At 39.5% G+C, this 17,423-nt stretch overlaps 1 protein-coding gene and 1 long non-coding RNA gene across 3 annotated transcripts in view; one reads left to right on the forward strand and one right to left on the reverse strand.

Moving 5' to 3' along the window:
• LOC143862420 (glutamate receptor 2.7-like) lies at nucleotides 1-6,688 on the forward strand. Of its 2 annotated transcripts, none has more exons than XM_077373465.1 (5): nucleotides 1-416; nucleotides 1,271-2,547; nucleotides 3,735-4,050; nucleotides 4,551-4,927; nucleotides 5,863-5,987. In XM_077373465.1, the coding sequence occupies exons 1-5, from the start codon at nucleotides 104-106 to the stop codon at nucleotides 5,881-5,883; spliced, it is 2,304 nt and encodes a 767-aa protein (XP_077229580.1). In that variant the 5' UTR covers nucleotides 1-103; the 3' UTR covers nucleotides 5,884-5,987. The 2 variants fall into 2 exon arrangements, with proteins under 2 accessions (XP_077229580.1, XP_077229579.1); XM_077373464.1 differs by having other exon boundaries at nucleotides 4-416; nucleotides 5,909-6,688.
• LOC143862421 (uncharacterized) overlaps nucleotides 4,200-17,423 on the reverse strand; it is a 24,017-nt gene continuing 10,793 nt past the window's right edge. Inside the window, exon 2 of the long non-coding RNA XR_013240295.1 lies at nucleotides 4,200-4,902. This is a non-coding gene — a long non-coding RNA (uncharacterized LOC143862421). The remainder of the gene's footprint in view (nucleotides 4,903-17,423) is intronic.

Raw genomic sequence — 17,423 nt, forward strand, 5'->3', positions numbered from 1 at the left:
ATATTTCTTCCAAGCCTATAAAACTTTGACCAGATGGAGATCTGACAATCTAGATGGCCCGATCTCTCAATAGTTCGTTTAGTTAGCTCAAGAGAAGCAGAGAATGCACAACAGCTCGCCTCACTGGGCCAAAATGCCTCCCTCTCGTCTCTACTCCCTCCCTTCTCGAGCCCTTTTCTTCTTCCTCTTCTCCTTTCTTCTCCTCTCTCATGCAGCAAAGCTAACAGCCCAAGTTGAAAACAGATTCTTACAAGCAAACATTGGCGCAATTATCGACGCTAATTCACGAATCGGAAGAGAGGAAAAGACAGCCATGGAAATTGCAATCCAAGACTTTAACAACTCCTCTTCCACTACCAGATTGGCCCTCCACATACTAAGCTCTGGCGGCAATCCCCTTCAAGCGGCCACCGCTGGTAACTCTTCCATTTTTTATTTTTTATTTTTTATTTATTCTCTATTTTCTTTTAATTCCCCATTTATATGTTGCTTTGATCCAGCATCTCCAATTAAGCACTTAGCTCTTTGAGATTTCTCATAGTTATTATTGTAAATCAACCATTTACTCCAAAAGCTTAAGGCCCTGTACGTTTAAGATTATGACAATTTTGAGTCCAATAATTGATATGGCACTCACAATCAGTTGTTATAATCTAAAATCAACAGGGCCTAAGCTTGTAGAGTTGGTGTTATTTAATCATGTATACTTAACACTCCCCCTCACCTGTAACCCCTCTTTTTTGGGGGGTTGGCTGTACACAGCACATCTGGCCCCTCTTCTGGGTTGGTCAAACATGTTAATTTTTAATATCAAGAAGTTGTTGGGTTAAGAGATCATCCCGTCTACAGAATTGCAGCATAAGGGGGCTCCTACCTCCCAACTATCCATCCATATGACCTGCTGTGATACCATGTGAAACAACCAATTACTCCAAAAGATTAAGCTGTTAAGGCCCTGTTTGCTTAAGATTATTACAAGATTGTGAGGGCCAAAGCGATTATTGGACTCAAATTTAAATGTAATTTTGAGTCCAATAAGGCCCGGTTCACTTAAGATTATGACAACCGCTTGAGAGTGCCAAACTGATTAATGGACTCAAATATAAACGCGATTTTGAGTCCAATAATCGGTTTGACACTCACAATCTCTTGTCATAATCTTAAACAAACAGGCCGTAATCGGTTTGGAGCTGACAATAGGTTGTCATAATCTTAAACAAACAGGGCCTAAGGGTTAGTGTAATTTAATCACTTATACTTCAACATGCAGCGGAAGAACTCATCAATCAGAAGCAAGCACAAGTGATTGTTGGCATGGCGTCGTGGGAGGAAGCTGTGCTTGTGGCTGATGCCGGAAACCGATATAAAGTCCCAATTATTTCCCTAACAGCAGCTGCCATCACTCCGCCTTTGATGACGGCGAGATGGCCGTTCTTAATTCCGATGGCTAACAATAATTCCGCCGAGATGAAATGCATCGCCGCCATAGTAGGCATATATGGGTGGCGGAGAGTTACAGCAATCTATGAAGACAACACCTTCAGTGGTGGCGATGCCGGAACCATTACACTTCTCTCCGATGCCCTCCGAAATGTGAGTTCGGAGATAGAATACCAGTTGGCTCTCCCACCATTGGCTTCATTATCTGATCCAGAAACCAGTATTCTAGAAGAGTTAGAGAAGCTAAAAAGCCAGCAATGCAGAGTCTTCGTCCTGTTGCAGTCTTCATTACCCCTCGCAGTTAGTCTCTTCGCGGAGGCAAACAAAATGGGAATGATGGGAAAAGGTTATGTATGGATAACTACAAGCAGTATCACGAGTTTAGTTGATTCCTTTAACTCCTCCGTTGTTTCCACGATGCAAGGTGTTATAGGAATCAAGCCCTACTTGTCAGAAACCAGCAAGGAGTTCCGAGCTTTCAACAACAGATTTCGAAGAAACTTCCAATCAGAATATTCGGAAGAAGAAGAGAATCCTAACCCAGGAATCTTTGCTCTACGTGCTTATGATTCCATTTGGACCGTGGGTGGGGCCATCAAGAGGAATTCAACTGGGGGTGATCGTTTAGTAGAAGGTATCTTATCAAGCAATTTCAGCGGATTGAGTGGAAAAATCAATTTCAAAGACACAGAATTTGTGGGTACGACGATTTTCCAGATTGTGAACATGTTCGGAAAGAGCTATCGAGAACTCGGATTCTGGTCGCTGGAATTCAGATTTTCAAACAGTGCAATTGAAGAAGAAGGTGCAGATAAATTGGAAGCTCAGGTTTTCTGGCCTGGAGGCCAAACCTTGATGCCGCCAAGAGGGTGGGAGGCCGCGACAGACGCAAAGCCACTAAAAATCGGTGTTCTTGGAAAAAAAACAATCAATCAGTTCGTTAAGGTGGACAACAACTCCGTTGTTTCGGGCTTTTGCATAGACGTTTTCGAAGAGGCCGTGAAACTATTGCCCTACGATCTGCCTCATAACTTCGTGCCCTACTATGGCACACACGATGATCTAGTCCATCAGTACGATGATCTAGTCCATCAGGTTTATTTAAAGGTGATGATTCCATTTCTAAGACAGCTTCTCATCTTCAAACAAAAAAACGGACACAGCTTCTTTATTTTCCTTTCTTCGATCAGAGCGCAACACCCACCCCAAAAGTTTCCTATAACTGATTGGAAATGATTTTTCCACTCCTCCTCCCCTTATTTCCACCCCTTTTGTTTCGGTATGTTTGGTTGCACAAATGCTCGACATTCATTGGAATTTCAAATGCCAATGAATGCCTACCTTGTTTGGTTGCCAATATTAAGGCTCGACATTCATTGGAATTTCAAATGCCAATGAATGCCTATTCCTTGTTTGGTTGCCAATATTCTTTTGAAATTACATTTGACTCCCCAACATGCTCTAGACATCATTATTGCTTTTTTGCACAAGTGGCGCTAATGTGGCACTAATATCCCCTCTACTCTTCTTCTAACCAAATTCTACCAAAATGTTAGATTTTTGGTAGAAGAATAGTGAAAAGGTCTCGTCTCTTCGCTCTCTTTCTCGCTCTTCCCTATCTCTCTCTTCACTCTCTTTTTATGGTAGTGACACCTTACTTTTTCCACTACTGTCCGAGAGAACTGCCACGCAACCAAACACTACTTACCACTATTCCACTATTCTTCTAAACAAATCACTATTCCACTATTCTTCTAAACAAATCAAACGCTTGTCTCTTCCCTTTTGACTTCTTTTTCTACTACTCTCCGAGCCATCCCGTGCAACCAAACATAATGTAAATGCAGCAATTTTTGCAAGAAGATAAACAAAAGGTGGTGGAAATGCTGGAGAGCGTTCACTGTCAAAAAGAAATGAGGCCCACATTCCATCACCGTCTGCTATTGTCCTGTCAAAACACTCACGTACAGGGTTTCTTCGTTATGGGTAACTATGCATATACTCTTCTTGTTTGTGTAGGAAAAGCCCCGATGCGTACAATTTTAGGGAGATTTTTGAACTTTTCCTACTTTGAGCTCATATTTCAGCCAAAGTTGGGGAGATTTTTGAACTTCTCTTCATAGTTTGAGCCCCTATTTCAGTCAAAGTCTACTTCTAATTGCTAATATTCTTGGATGACTTGGTCATCCATGGAGATGTCTCTAGCTATCTAAATAACAATCAAAACTTAGAACTTAGCTAAGTTTTGTACTATTTGTTATTCTTCTCTAAAAAAGATGACAAACTTGTGGCAGACTTTTGATGCCGTTGTCGGTGACACTACAATCACTGCCGAACGCTCTCGGTACGTTGAATTCACTCACCCTTACACTGAGCAAGGGCTGGCGATGGTGGTCAATACTGGTAAGTTGGAAGGCTCTCGGAAGGCATGGTTGTTTATCAGACCCTTCACGAAGTCTATGTGGGCGGTGACGGGCGCCATCTTCGCATACACTGGTCTCATCGTCTGGTTCTTGGAGCACCCAAGGAACCCAGATTTTAGGGGGCCATGGCGGAGCCAGCTCGGCACCATGCTCTGGTTCACCTTCTCCACCCTCTTCTTTGCACATAGTAAGTATTAGCAGCACTGTAATTACTGTACGGGTTTTTACCTTCATACTCGGTCCTTCTCAGGTCTCTCCCTCTCAGCTACCTAACCATTGCTTACGCTAATATGTCATGGGAAAATTTTGTGGCTCCCAAAATGGCCGACATGTGAGTAAGGGAAAAAAAACTAGTAGATCCCACATCATTGGGTGATCTAAGCCATCAAAAGTTGGGTCTTGATGGAGATTCGCATCACCGCAAAAATCTTTTTCATCTGATAAGAGTGGATTTTTGATGCATGGGAAAATAATCTCCTTATGCCCTAGAATCATGCCTATGTTGGCGGTTCCACGTGAAAGCAAAGATCCCACATGGAAAAGTGAATGGATGTGGCAGGTATAAGGACTTGGGCACCCTCCCTTAAAAGACTAGCTCTTAAGCGTGAGTTCTACCCAAGTCCCAACAGCAGTCATTTCTTCTCATCATTTTCTTCTTATTCTTCTCATTTTCTGCTTCTGCTTCAGGGGAGAAACTCCGCAGCAACTTCTCTCGAGTAGTGATCGTGGTGTGGCTGTTCGTGGTATTGATATTAACTTCGAGCTATACAGCCAGTCTAACCTCCATGCTAACGGTCGATAGACTGAAACCATTGAGGAAGAGCAATGTGATGGTTGGGTACATTGGTAACTCCTTAGTCTTCAAATTCCTGCAGAATGTTTTGAATTTCCCCACAGAAAACATCAAGAAGTTCTCAACAGCTGAAGATTACGAGGAAGATCTCATAAGCGGAAAGATCACAGCTGCAATTCTCGAGCTCCCCTATCTCAAGGTTTTCCTCGCCAAGTACTGCAAAGGGTTTGCCATGGCTGGCCCAACCTACAGATCAGGAGGGTTCGGCTTTGTAAGTAGAATCCTTTCTCCTAGTAAATATTATATGCCCGAGGAATTACATGATATGTGACCGTATAAACTCATATTTTTCAAAAAGCACGGCCCACTCCATAGGATGATCCAAGCAGGAAGGATAAGGGCTACTGATATTTGCACTACAATATTTTTATAACGAGACGAATTCAATGTGTCTTCTATTATTTAACCAGCTATAAAAGGATAATACAATTCCCTCAAAACTCTCAAACAGTCAATTAAATATTTAAAGACAAAGTGAGTTCGTCTCATTATCAAAACATGGTAGTGCAAATATCAGTAGCTTAAATGAGGAGAAAAACGTGAGGGGCAAATAATAGCTACCATATAATGGTACAAATATTTGTATTCGATTGTGGGATCCATGATCTAGACCATCCATCAAGTGGATGACTACATGGATCTGTTATCCTGCAAAAAAAAAAGACACCGAACTGTCAATCGTAATTGCCCATCTTTGGCCTGAAAGTGTGCAGTTAAATTAACTCTCCGGAGGCGCTACCTATTGGATGGTTACCTATTGGATGATTAAGACCATCCAATGAGAAAGAATTTTAATCTGAGGACAATCTCAGTAAGGGACACCTGATGGATGCTCCAGATCGAATGCAGATGCATCGACATGTCAATTATGATTAATTCTCACAGCCGTGATTGTATGTAATACATAGTGTGTACACTGGAGAATACAATGTATACCAAAATCATCGTTCTAAAGTCATGATCAGATGGAGGGACCCCATCAGCTAATAAAACTTACGTAGAAGTGTTCCACCATCAGATCATGATCATTAAGCCATATACACTGATGATCTTGTGTAAATTCCATACACTAGACTGGTTTTTTTTTGGGGGGGGAATGGTCATACACTAGAATGTTATACTTAATAAAATGATAAACTTCCTCAGGCGTCTACTTGCAGCAGCTGAAGCTCTCCCTACCTTGTATTGTCAGGTATTCCCAAAGGGTTCCCCACTAGCCACTGACATTTCTACGGCCATCTTAGAACTATCAGAGAACGGAAAAATAACACAACTAGAAAACAACTTGGTCTCCTCTTTCTCCGAATGTTCGATGAGCAACGATAGCACAGAGATCAGCCTGAGCCTCGCTGATTTCTGGGGGCTCTTTGTCATTACAGTGGGCACTTCCACCATTGTTCTTCTACTCTTCCTGGCTCACTTAGTCTACAAAACACATAGCCTCCATGTGGGTAATGGAGGCAGTGCATCTCCTATGAAGGAGAGCGTGTGGAAACGGATGGTGACACTAGTAAAATACTGGGACAATGGGCAGCTTCAACTTCAAGAGAGAGCTTCAACACCGTCAACAGCGGACACTGAAGAAAGGAGTTCTATTAGCATGGAGTTGGCGAGCGAGCATAACAGTCAAGAGCAAACTCAAAGTCCGGCCATGGATGCTATTAGCGTGGAGTTTGCAAGCGAGCATAACAAACCAGAGCACCCTCAAAGTTCGGCCATGTAATGTAGCGCAATTTTTGTCCTTGTTTCCTTTTCTTTTTTGTTTTTTATCTCCTTCTTTCTTAGTCCTACTTAACTAGGAGACAGATACTTGAATTAGATTGGATATAATTAAGAAAAAAGGAGATAGCTTATCCAAATCTTAGTTGGATTAGAGCTAGAGTTTGAGCAGGAGAACTATTTGTTTCCTATAAATATGTACTTGTGTATTAAAATTTCAGATCTTTCATTGAATAAAATATGAATTTCTGTTTTTTTATCTTATTTCCTTGTGGACTCACGGGTTTTTATCAAAGGAGACGGCGTTCTTCTTTAACAAGTTGAAGACACCTTTCGGCAAGTTCCCAATATCGAACCCACTTGCTTCAACCATCAACCACCCCTTCCTACGTTAGTTTTCTCTTCCCTTTAAACTTAGCCCTCTCTTCTACACAGCCAGCCTCCAAAACGATTCTCAGCCCTTCTCGAAACTTTTCTCCCTACAAATTAGCAGTCCTCTAAAGCAACAGTCGATAAATCCTTCCTCTCATCTTTGTTTTTGCAGCAGAAAACCATCGGTTAGCCTTCCTTTTAGCTAACTGAACAGCCCCTTTTCCCAAGTTATTTCACCCTCATGCCCCAATATTGCTAATGACACCACCACGATTCAATTTCCCATGTTTTTCCCCATAATTTTATTTCTCAGACCCAACATTCATCTTTATCACGTCATTAAATCCTTACATTGAAACATTTATCATTTTCACCATGCTCGAGTGCGTTTTAGGAATGGACAACTATGGATAGGCTGGCATGCAATTCCTTCGCTAATGGTGCTCGCGGAGTTCAAGAATTAGCAAATCAATTCAAAACTTTCCAGCAAGTAGTGCGACATGGGCTTGCTCAACTTACGAATGCCGTTGTACATATTCAAGGTCGTGATCGAGGTAGACCACATGTCGATGAAGAGGCTCGCAACTTCCCTGCACGAGTATCGTGCCACCTCAATGAATTAAATGAATACGACAAAATCTGCGGAAAAGTGAGCCTGTGTCGCTGCTCTCTCATGCAACAACCATCCGCGAAATGCCTTTCTGCGAAAGTCCCTAGCAAATCCCTATTTAAAAGTAGTAGAAAGGGCTCTTCCCATAAAGAACAAGGTTCGGTCAGGTCCCAAATTTAATGAAGAAAATCTCCTCTTCTCCTTCAATTTTGGCTTGCCGTTTTTCATGGCTTGTTTAAAGAGACTCGTTCACGTTTGACCAAATTAAAATGTAAATAAATGTAAGTCGTCAATGACTTACCGGCAAAAGCTGTCTGAACGGGATCCGCTAGTCCTTCAAGTGCCAGTACTGAGATAGAAATCTTCAACAGCCATTTCAATGGCTATTTTCTCTTCTTTGCCAGCTCTAGAGGTGGAATCTATAACTGCACCTATAATGCCCTTTAACATAATTTCCAGATTCTCATCTTGAGAAGCCATTCCTCCCATTCCGAGTAACAAAAGCACCAAGATATGAAGAACTGGAAGCATCTTCTTGCACTTACGGAGATTTCTCTTTCTCTGTTTTCTCTCCTTTGGACAAATAAAATAGAGAAAGCCTATATATAGCCCATGTCTGTGAGCTGATGGTCCAGAAATCCAGATCAATGATACTGGAGACTTATTTCGTAAGTTCTTTAACTTCCTTAAGGTTACCAAAATACCCACAAATCACTCTAATGGTGACCTTCAAGACTTGATCACAGAAAGTTTGCCGTCCGATCAAATATCAGATGGCCATGCTCAGAGTGCACAAAGTGGACCCAGGCACTTACCATCACCATCCATTCTTGAACGGATGGACAGAAGATACACACATAGCTAGCATTCTCTATAGGTGATTTCACAAACTAGTTTACCATAGTGTGAAGTGGCATGGATCCTATTGTAGTTATCGTGATGGATGGGGGTGTTTGTAGATGTTGTCCCTTCCAAGCAATGCCCCATTGGCGCTCTTTCTCCCCATGATCTAGAGGGAGAAGGAAAATGAAGCCCAAAGACTTTCTAGAATCCGGAGATCAAATTGACATTGGGAGAATACGAGAGAACCACAAGAGAAATGATTAGATCGGGAATGATAAAAAAATATATAATGCTTTGATACCATATAACCATATAATAAAATAAAGAGAGAATGAAATATGCAAGACAGATTTTAACGTGGTTCGGCAATGGCCTACATCCATGAAGGTAATACTACTCATTTTTATTTTTATTTTGGAAAATTGACAAATATAATCATACTAGCAAAATTTACAATGGGGACCAATAGTCCCATCAGATTTACATAGTATGAATTGCCCAGGAGCATTCTCCTTGGCCCAAAAGAAAAGCCCATTACCCTTACATTACCCAATAACCTCAATTGTAACGAATCCAACAAAAAGTGCCATATTGTGGGGCCCACCAAGTCAAGATCGTTACACGTTACACAGACTTCTCCACCACATTCCGAATTCGATTTTAAAAAATCCTGCTCGAAGGCCTAGAGCTATTGTGCGCCCTTAACCGTGCACGATAGCCGACCACCTAACAACACTGACGGATCTCTGGCAGCCTCCACGTCGTACCACCACCAAAACCCCATGGGTCATCCTCCCTGTCGACGACCACCCCCTTCTCCACAGTCATCACCTCCAATCCCTGCTACGTCTCCTCCATAAAAGTCAACTTCGCCGGGGGAGTCTCAGCCACCACCATCGTCATCAAGCTATAGCTGGCCTACCACGGTTCCAGGTCTAGCACCCCACGGCCTTTCACGGCCTCCGGCAACCTCCACGGTTTTTCTTGGCTCCAGATCTAGCTTCACGGCCTCCATGGCTTCAGATCCGGCCTCCACGGCCCCAAATCCTGCCTCCACAGCCCTAGATCTAGCTACCACAGAAGAGCCATACTCCAGATCTGGCCTCTATGGTTCTCGATTCGGCCTCTACTGGCCATCACACCCGTCCTTCGGCAACCACCCACGATCTTGATTCCGAAGACCACAACCTCCTACAGTTAAACCCAACAACCCCATTGCTAAGTCCGTCGATCCACGGCCTCCCAGATCTCCCATGGCCTCTAGAACCGATAATCCACGGCCTTGCACCGCCTATAGCTGGCCTTCAACATATGTTCTAAAAGGTGGCCGCACAGGCCTCCTAGGCGCTAGGCGCAGAAAAAACGCATCGCCCAGGCCCTGGGCATTTAAAAAAGCGGTCTCACCGCCTGGGCGTTATTAGGCGCCCCCCTAAGTGATGAGGCGGCCGCCCAGGCCCTGGGCCTTTTTGACTTTTTGTTATTATTTAATGTTTAGTGCTTATGCATAAAATGGTTTGAATTGTTATGTATTCAAGTATTTGTATTTTATATAAAAAAAATGCAAGATATTATGAAAATATATTAATATCTAAAAAAAAAATTGAAAAACACCTCTAGAACCGATAATCCACGGCCTTGCACCGCCTATAGCTGGCCTTCAACCTCTGTTCTAAAAGGCCGCCGCCCAGGCTGCCTAAGTGCTAGGCGCAGAAAAAACGCACCGCCCAGGCCCTGGGCATTTAAAAAAGCGGTCTCACCGCCTGGGCGTTATTAGGCGGCCGCCCAAGTGATGAGGCGGCCGCCCAGGCCCTGGGCGTTTTTGACTTTTTGTTATTATTTAATGTTTAGTGCTTATTGTAGACACCCCATTTTGACCGTAGCCTAAGCCTCCCGTGTTTGAGTAAAAACCCAACCAAATTAATCACCTAGGGTCCCAAAATTCACCCTTAGCTAGGTTAGGGTCCCATCTAGCTCCCCGCAAAATTTCATCGCAATCCGTGCACGTTTGCCTAGTGATTGACCCGAGGCGGTGTTGTAGTGTAAACCAGAAAAGGGGTGAATTTATCCTGAAGGGGGGGCGAATTTATCCTGGAAAGGATGTGACCCGGGGCAGAAAAGACACGATTCATTCGCGAGCCCATCAAAATTCGCGCAATCGCGCGCCCATCATTTTTTGGAGTGCCAATATCAGCACCCCATTTTTATCTATAAAATAATAAAAAATTCGTTGCGAAAGGGGAGCTCATTTTCAGATCTAGGGTTTTCTTAAAAACCAAATCAGATAGAGAGAGAGAGAAAAAAAAAAAAAAAAACTGACCTTAATCTTCCTCGTCCTTTCTTCTTCTCCGGCCATGATTTCTTTCTCCGATAAAGATCTCCGATGAGATCGCGAGCTCCGGCCAGCTTCATCTCTTCATTCTTATGCCTATTTCTCGCATGAACCTTTATTTTTCTACCGTGATTCTTTATTTTTCAAGATCAGATTTTTTTTTTAAGCCCTAAGTTTAGAGTGTTAAATTCTTCAATCGAGCTTTAAATCGTAGATCTATACTCCTAGACCTTTAGATCTATGATTTTCCATACCTTTGAAACCCTAACTCCTCTAGTTTAACTTTTTGCTTGTTCGATCACTATATTTTTCTTTTACCTTTACTTTTCTTAGCAGATCTTGTTGTTTGCCCCTGTTTTAAAAACCTAGCTTACTTTAAATCAAGGATTTTGGTTAGAAAAAGCTTTAGATCCGAAAATTCCAGCTTAAGATCCTTTATTCTCTCATTCAAATTGCCTTAGATCTAAACTCCTTTGTTTGTAGTCACAAACATTTGGTGACAATTTGAAATTTCAAGAAATCTGGAGTCTAAGATTCGAAGAAAGCAGATGTAAAGAGAAATTTTGTTCATTATCAATTACCTCAGCTGCATCAAATTCAGATTTTACGAGCCAGTGATCTTCATCTCCGACGAACTTCCTCAAGCTCTGATAACATTTCTGTTTGGATAAGATCATCAGCGGATCAAGAAAACATTTCCAATAGGTATTTATTTTTGCATTGATTTGTTCTATTTTTAGATTTAGTTTTATATCTCTTTAATTAAGTCATAAGTAGTTCTTAATTGAAGTTTATTTAGCATGATCTGCCTACTGCTCTTTTGTGAAATGTGATTTTTTTTTTTTATATCTGGCCTATGTTTGAAATGGATGATGCTACAAGTTGTTGAGATTTTACTATTTTGAGATTAATACATGAAGGTCTGATGTGTTAATTTTACTGGAAAAATATATAAGGAACATGCAGATATGTTTTGTATGAAGCATTGATAGGATAAAATTCTTAAAATGTTATAATAGCAATGCGTTCATATATTATGATTTAATTGTTTCTAGAATAAAATTTTCTTCATATAGGGCTCTTATAAGGTGAATTTTCCATAAACTAGAGTCATCCAGTTTCTTTATGATTTTCTATGATTTGCTGAGTTTATATTTAGAGCTACATGTTAATCTTTTGAGTAAATGAGTTAAGGAAGAATATGTCTTTTGTTCATATGATATAGTATATACATAAGTGTGTAGTGATATGCTATGGTTCCCATAAGAATTAAATTTTGTCCTTCATTAAGTAGTATTGTATGATTTTCAGTTTTTTTTTTTTTTAAAAAGGGCAATGATTTCAGCTCATGTTATGTTTGAATAATTATTTTTGCAGTTGAAAGTCGATTCTTATTAATTTAATCTCATTAGTTGAACTAGTGAAAACACTTGGTAGTCATACAGTTATGTGTTAGGGCTGGTATCATTTTTATGGATTGATCTTTGATACTAACGGTGTCATGTTCTATTGATTATAGAATTTTTTTTTCTTATTCTAATGCCTTTTTATTGAAAAGCAAAAAAATAAAATAAAAATGTAATCATATTCTATAATCATATATAAACCCCTTTGCTTTATCTGTGGCTACTCTTGTTTGATATTTGCCCCTACAGCCCTCATTTCCCTACATTTGTGGACCATTTGATGACGTGAGAAAACTTTCCTGTAGGTTATAAGTTTCCTTCATTAATTTCCTCTAACCACATCCTACAAAGGAAAGGCTGACTCTGAATTCATATACTGAAAATGAGAATTTTAAAATCAGATTCTGCATTATCTGCTGTGTTAGATGCTGAATGTGTAGATGTAATGGTCTAATATGGTTTTGGATCCTTTTTTAAAACAAAAGAAAAGAAAAGAAAAGGAAAGAAAATGTGTAATAACTTCCATTTGAATAATTGATGTTCTCAAGATGAGATTTTGATCTTATTTGGGTTTTATGAGTCTCATATACACAGGTCAAGTATTGATATAGAGCTCAAACTTCGCTTCAGTTTCATTTCCTTTATATCCTTAATTGAGGCCATATTAGTCTGGATAAGATGGAATTTTTATAATCCATGACTTTTGGCATATTGTCATAGTGTAAGACTATTTGGTATATATATATATATTGTTACATAATTGTGGTAATATAACTGTTCAAAGGTGATGCTAGTGAGTTGATATTCGCATTATTGAATGATTCATATGTATGCTGTCTCATTCCCATAGTCAATGTTCTAAAAAAAAATGAGGATGAAATAAGGCTAACAGTAACCTCTGCCAAATGTCATGTCTAAATACTTACACAATTTTCTCGGTTTGGTTTCATCATGTTTAGTTCTCTGTAGCTTATGTAGAACCTGTTTGGTCTTTCATATTTGACATTTATTCTTTTGAAAATTGTCTCTGATCCAATCTCTTGTTTTTGCATTAATTCAGTCCATGATTCATCTTCCATTTTATACTAACTTAGTCTTTGATTCTACTCCCTGTTTTGCACTATTTTAGCCCATAATTCAGTTCATATTTTGATTTAATTCAGTCCAATGATTCAGCCCTATTTTGGCTTAATTTAGTTCATTAGTTTAGTCCTTGTCTTGCACAGTTTAGTCAATAGTTCAGCCCCTGTTTTGACACAATTTCAGCCTTTGTTTTAACACAAAACAGCCCCTGTTTTGACACAATTTCAGCCTTTGTTTTAACACAAAACAGCCCTGTTTTGACACAATTTCAGCCTTTGTTTTAGCACAAAACAGCCCCTGTTTTGACACAATTTCAGCCTTTGTTTTAACACAAAACAGCCCTGTTTTGACACAATTTCAGCCTTTGTTTTAGCACAAAACAGCCCCTGTTTTGACACAATTTCAGCCTTTGTTTTAACACAAAACAGCCCTGTTTTGACACAATTTCAGCCTTTGTTTTAGCACAAAACAGCCCCTGTTTTGACACAATTTCAGCCTTTGTTTTAACACAAAACAGCCCCTGTCTTGACACAATTTCAGCCTTTGTTTTAGCACAAAACAGTCCCTGTTTTGACACAGTTTAATCCTTGTTTTGGCGTAGAACGGCCCCTGTTTTGCATCGGTTCAGTCCCTATATTACACTAGTTCAGCCCTCCCATTTGCTAGCATGTCGTTTCTTTTGAAGGAAACATGGTATTATCTTCATATATACCTGAAATAAAAACTATGATAGTTTTCTATCATTGTGCTGAACAGAAATCTATTGTAGTTCATTTTATGGTGTCAAAACATTGTAGTTCATGTTGTGATGCTTGAACTAAAAGTATACATAGCTTATTTATTTATTATTATTATATTTTTCATTATTAAAAATAATAATAAAATGCTTTATGTTACCGAATGAGATTATGTGATTCGATGTCTCTGTCTCCTAATAATAAAAGATTTTAGTTGGGCTCGATTATTTAATTAAATATTCCATTTTGGAATAGGTCTAATTTCAGGCCACTCTATTTGCTGACAAGGGCAAATGATGTTGAGATAATCATTTAAGTGTTTGTGTAGATACTTTTACATGTAAATATGATATAAGGATGTGGGCATTCACATAATTGTTGTCCCAAATGTGCATTGTGTAGTTGTGATTTATAATGGTTTTAAAAAAAAAAAACCCCAGTTGTTGTCCCATAATTTTCTGCACTCTGTGGCTATGATTTATGTTGGTCTAAAAGCCCATTGCCGCTGGTCATCGCCTTCGCCAATTCTGGCAATCAATTTTGATCATTATATTCCAGCCATCATTATAGCGTTTAACTCTTTGATCAGGTACCCAATCTATCTTCACTTCATCCTTTTAGATAGAGTTGATTTTCATATTCCATTTGACTTGATTACCTCGGTTAATCAGTAGCTTGATTTCGAAAAAAAAATCACTGTTAATTTGCTAACACTAAAATTGGTTCAATATAATTGAAATGGTTGATTGAGAATCTGTCAAGAGATTGACAATAACATTTACATACCTTCAAATCATTTTCTTGTTTTGACCTTATTTTACTTGGTTATACATTCAAAGGAATATAAAGTGAGAGCTTGATTGGTTTTTAACTATGGGTAATTGCAATGCATTGCTGCAAAGTAACAGAAGCTTACTCTCATGTCTCTTATGAGCAGCTATTATTCATGTGATGTCATTGATCCATTTTGGAAATTAAAAATTTAATAGCCAAGGTTAACATGTCATTTTTGCAACAGATGCTTACCTATACATTTGTAAATACTAACCTGATTGTTTTGTAATGGATTTCTTAGCTTTACATTCTTTTCAAGTTCCCTGCTGGCTGAATGAACAAGTATTGAATGAATGAGGTCTAATGTGTTCATGTTTACCCTGAAATAATCCCTTTCTGTATGTTATTCGTCAGCTGATTACAACGCATTTAGGGTTGTAGTGTACTGTGTAGATTTATTTATTCTTAAATATTCCTTTGATTATAATATTAGTTTATTCATCCTATTGATAATCGCATGGTACAAACATGTTTATTTTAGGTTCGTTTATAAGGTTTTTCTTTACAAAAAAATTGTAGCATATCATGTCTGCTTAAAATAATTGTATTTTTTTTTATATAGCTTTTGAATTTCATGGTCATGTTACAATGCTATCAAATCAGATTACAATGCTGAATGACTGATTATTTTCAGGGCTTTCATCGTCATGTTTTAAATCTAATGCCAGTTAGAGTGCTTTAGTTCTTGGGTTTCATCTTGATTTTATTTTTTTTACTACACCTGGTATTATAATAGATTGGTAGGCATATTGGGCTTTTCAAATGATAAATAGATATTGCTCTTTCTTATGGTTATGTATCATTTTAGTCGATGCATCCTTGATTTGTGTACATAATACTTTATGTGAAGCATTTTTTTTTTTTGGTCCGTTCTGAGACTTATATACTTTTATATTAATTTCTTTCCCCTTTCATTGTCCGGGATAGATTTAGTCTCAGTATTATCTTTTTCGTCTCAAGGGCGATGAAGGCGCTAGCCCAAGCCCATCCTTAGGGGGACTCACCATATCATGGTAGTACCCTCTTTCTTCTTCTTCTTCCCTCTTTTAGGTAGAGAATTGCTTAGACGTTTAAACACTAGTAGCCCTTTTCTTTGCAAGGGCGATGAAGGTGATAGCCCAAGCCCATCCTAGGAGACTTGCCCAGTCTTGCTAGCATTTTTCTCTATCTCATCTCTGTGCCTAGGAGACTTGCCTAGTCTCATTAGCAATTTTCTCTATCCTACCTCTGTGTCTAAGAGACTTACCCAGTCTCATTCGCTTGCTAAACCTCATCTTTGTGCGTCGTTTGGTTTTGGGAGAACACCTTACTCGGCTTGGCAACATACCCCTACCCTTATGGGTATTGGGTTGCACATTTGTTGCACCCTAGGGCTAGGTAGCTGTCCGGCCCGGCTGGGTGTTTTACCTTTACCAAATATGCACAAGGTCTCTTTTTCCTTATTACTTGTGAGCTTTATCTTAGTTTGATAGTCCACTAGCATAGGAATCCGTCCTTAGTCTAAAGAGTCAGTCCTCTTGTTCAGGAATCAAATTCTATCATCATAGGGGTTAGGATTTTATCCAACCTTTCATCAGATCATGTTCTTCTATCTGCTCTTGCAAGGTATAGGATGCTGTCCAACCCTTGCAGAGTCGTGTTTCTGTCTTTTTCCCTCGCAAAGCATAGGATGCTGTCCGACCTTTGCGGGATTCCAGAAGTCTACCCTACCCTTATGATGATAGGATTTTGTCCTTTTGAGTCAAAAAAACATCAAAAACATTTCAAAAACAAAAAATCTTAAAAATCTTGAGTCATTCAGAGTAGTTAGGAAAATCATTTCCGAACTACGTTGGCTTGATCCCTTCCCATAGGGTACGTAGTGCAGCTTGGGATCCACATCCCAAGTCCAGCCAAACCTTTAAAAAAAATATAAACATTTCAAACATTTCCAAAAATACAAAAAATTCTTCAAATCCTTTTTGAAAAAGATCTTCCCCTAGAGTTAGGAGTCTGTCTTAGCTATTTATGGTGTTTTAGAGTTAGGAATCTGTCCTGATTTGTTGATATGGTGTGTCCTGTCGTGTGAGTGTCCCTAAAGTTAGGAGGCCTCAAGTTAATCGGTTAGACACTTAGTCCAACCGATGGCTACTCTAGGAAGCATATAGTCAGCCCATGGTTTTTCTTAGGTTGCACAGCCTAAATACACGTAGGATGTAGGGCTCACCTGCATTAGCTTAAGGCTAATCAACTTGCATTAGTTAGGGCATATAGAGAGTCCTAAAAATTACAATTCACATGAACTTAAGCAATTGTACAAAAAAGCTTTAAAAATCAGTCGAGTCTAGTGGATCGAGTCTAGATAGCGGTTCTAGATGGTTAGGCATAGTAGTTTAGAATAGGGCATCGAACTACGTTGACTCCGATTCTTCCCGAGGCCGGGATACGTAGAGCAGCTGGGATGGACAGCCATCTTGGTCCGAGTCAGGTCACATTAGAGTTAGGACTCATTTTGTCCAGTCATGTATAGAATTGAAGTGTGTGTTTTGCTGTGTTTTCTTACTTTCATGTACAGATCCTATACCTTTAGCTGTAGCATGCATGTGTTTGCACACCAGAACTCAGAAACCAATTAGGTATGACACTCATAACCTAGTTATTCTTAGGCGACACTTATTTCATTTCTTTTAGGTGTGCTTATTATTCATCTCCGAGACATGCATGATTAGATAGACGTCTTCTCGGAGATATTCATTCCCATTTCATATGACTTTCGCCCAAAACTCTTCAAAATT

This window comes from Tasmannia lanceolata, unplaced genomic scaffold (genome assembly GCF_043159265.1).
Source record: "Tasmannia lanceolata isolate RefF3 unplaced genomic scaffold, GAP_Taslan_0.1 ptg000037l, whole genome shotgun sequence".
NCBI classification, from domain to species: domain Eukaryota; kingdom Viridiplantae; phylum Streptophyta; class Magnoliopsida; order Canellales; family Winteraceae; genus Tasmannia; species Tasmannia lanceolata.

What these genes read in the sequence shown, in the direction of transcription:
- LOC143862420 (XM_077373464.1), top strand. Translation starts at nt 104, where the DNA reads ATGCACAACAGCTCGCCTCACTGGGCCAAAATGCCTCCCTCTCGTCTC. An exon ending in CCTTCAAGCGGCCACCGCTG is followed by an intron (nt 417 to 1,270) that starts GTAACTCTTCCA and finishes TTCAACATGCAG; the next exon opens with CGGAAGAACTCATCAATCAG. An exon ending in TCCATCAGGTTTATTTAAAG is followed by an intron (nt 2,548 to 3,734) that starts GTGATGATTCCA and finishes AACTTGTGGCAG; the next exon opens with ACTTTTGATGCCGTTGTCGG.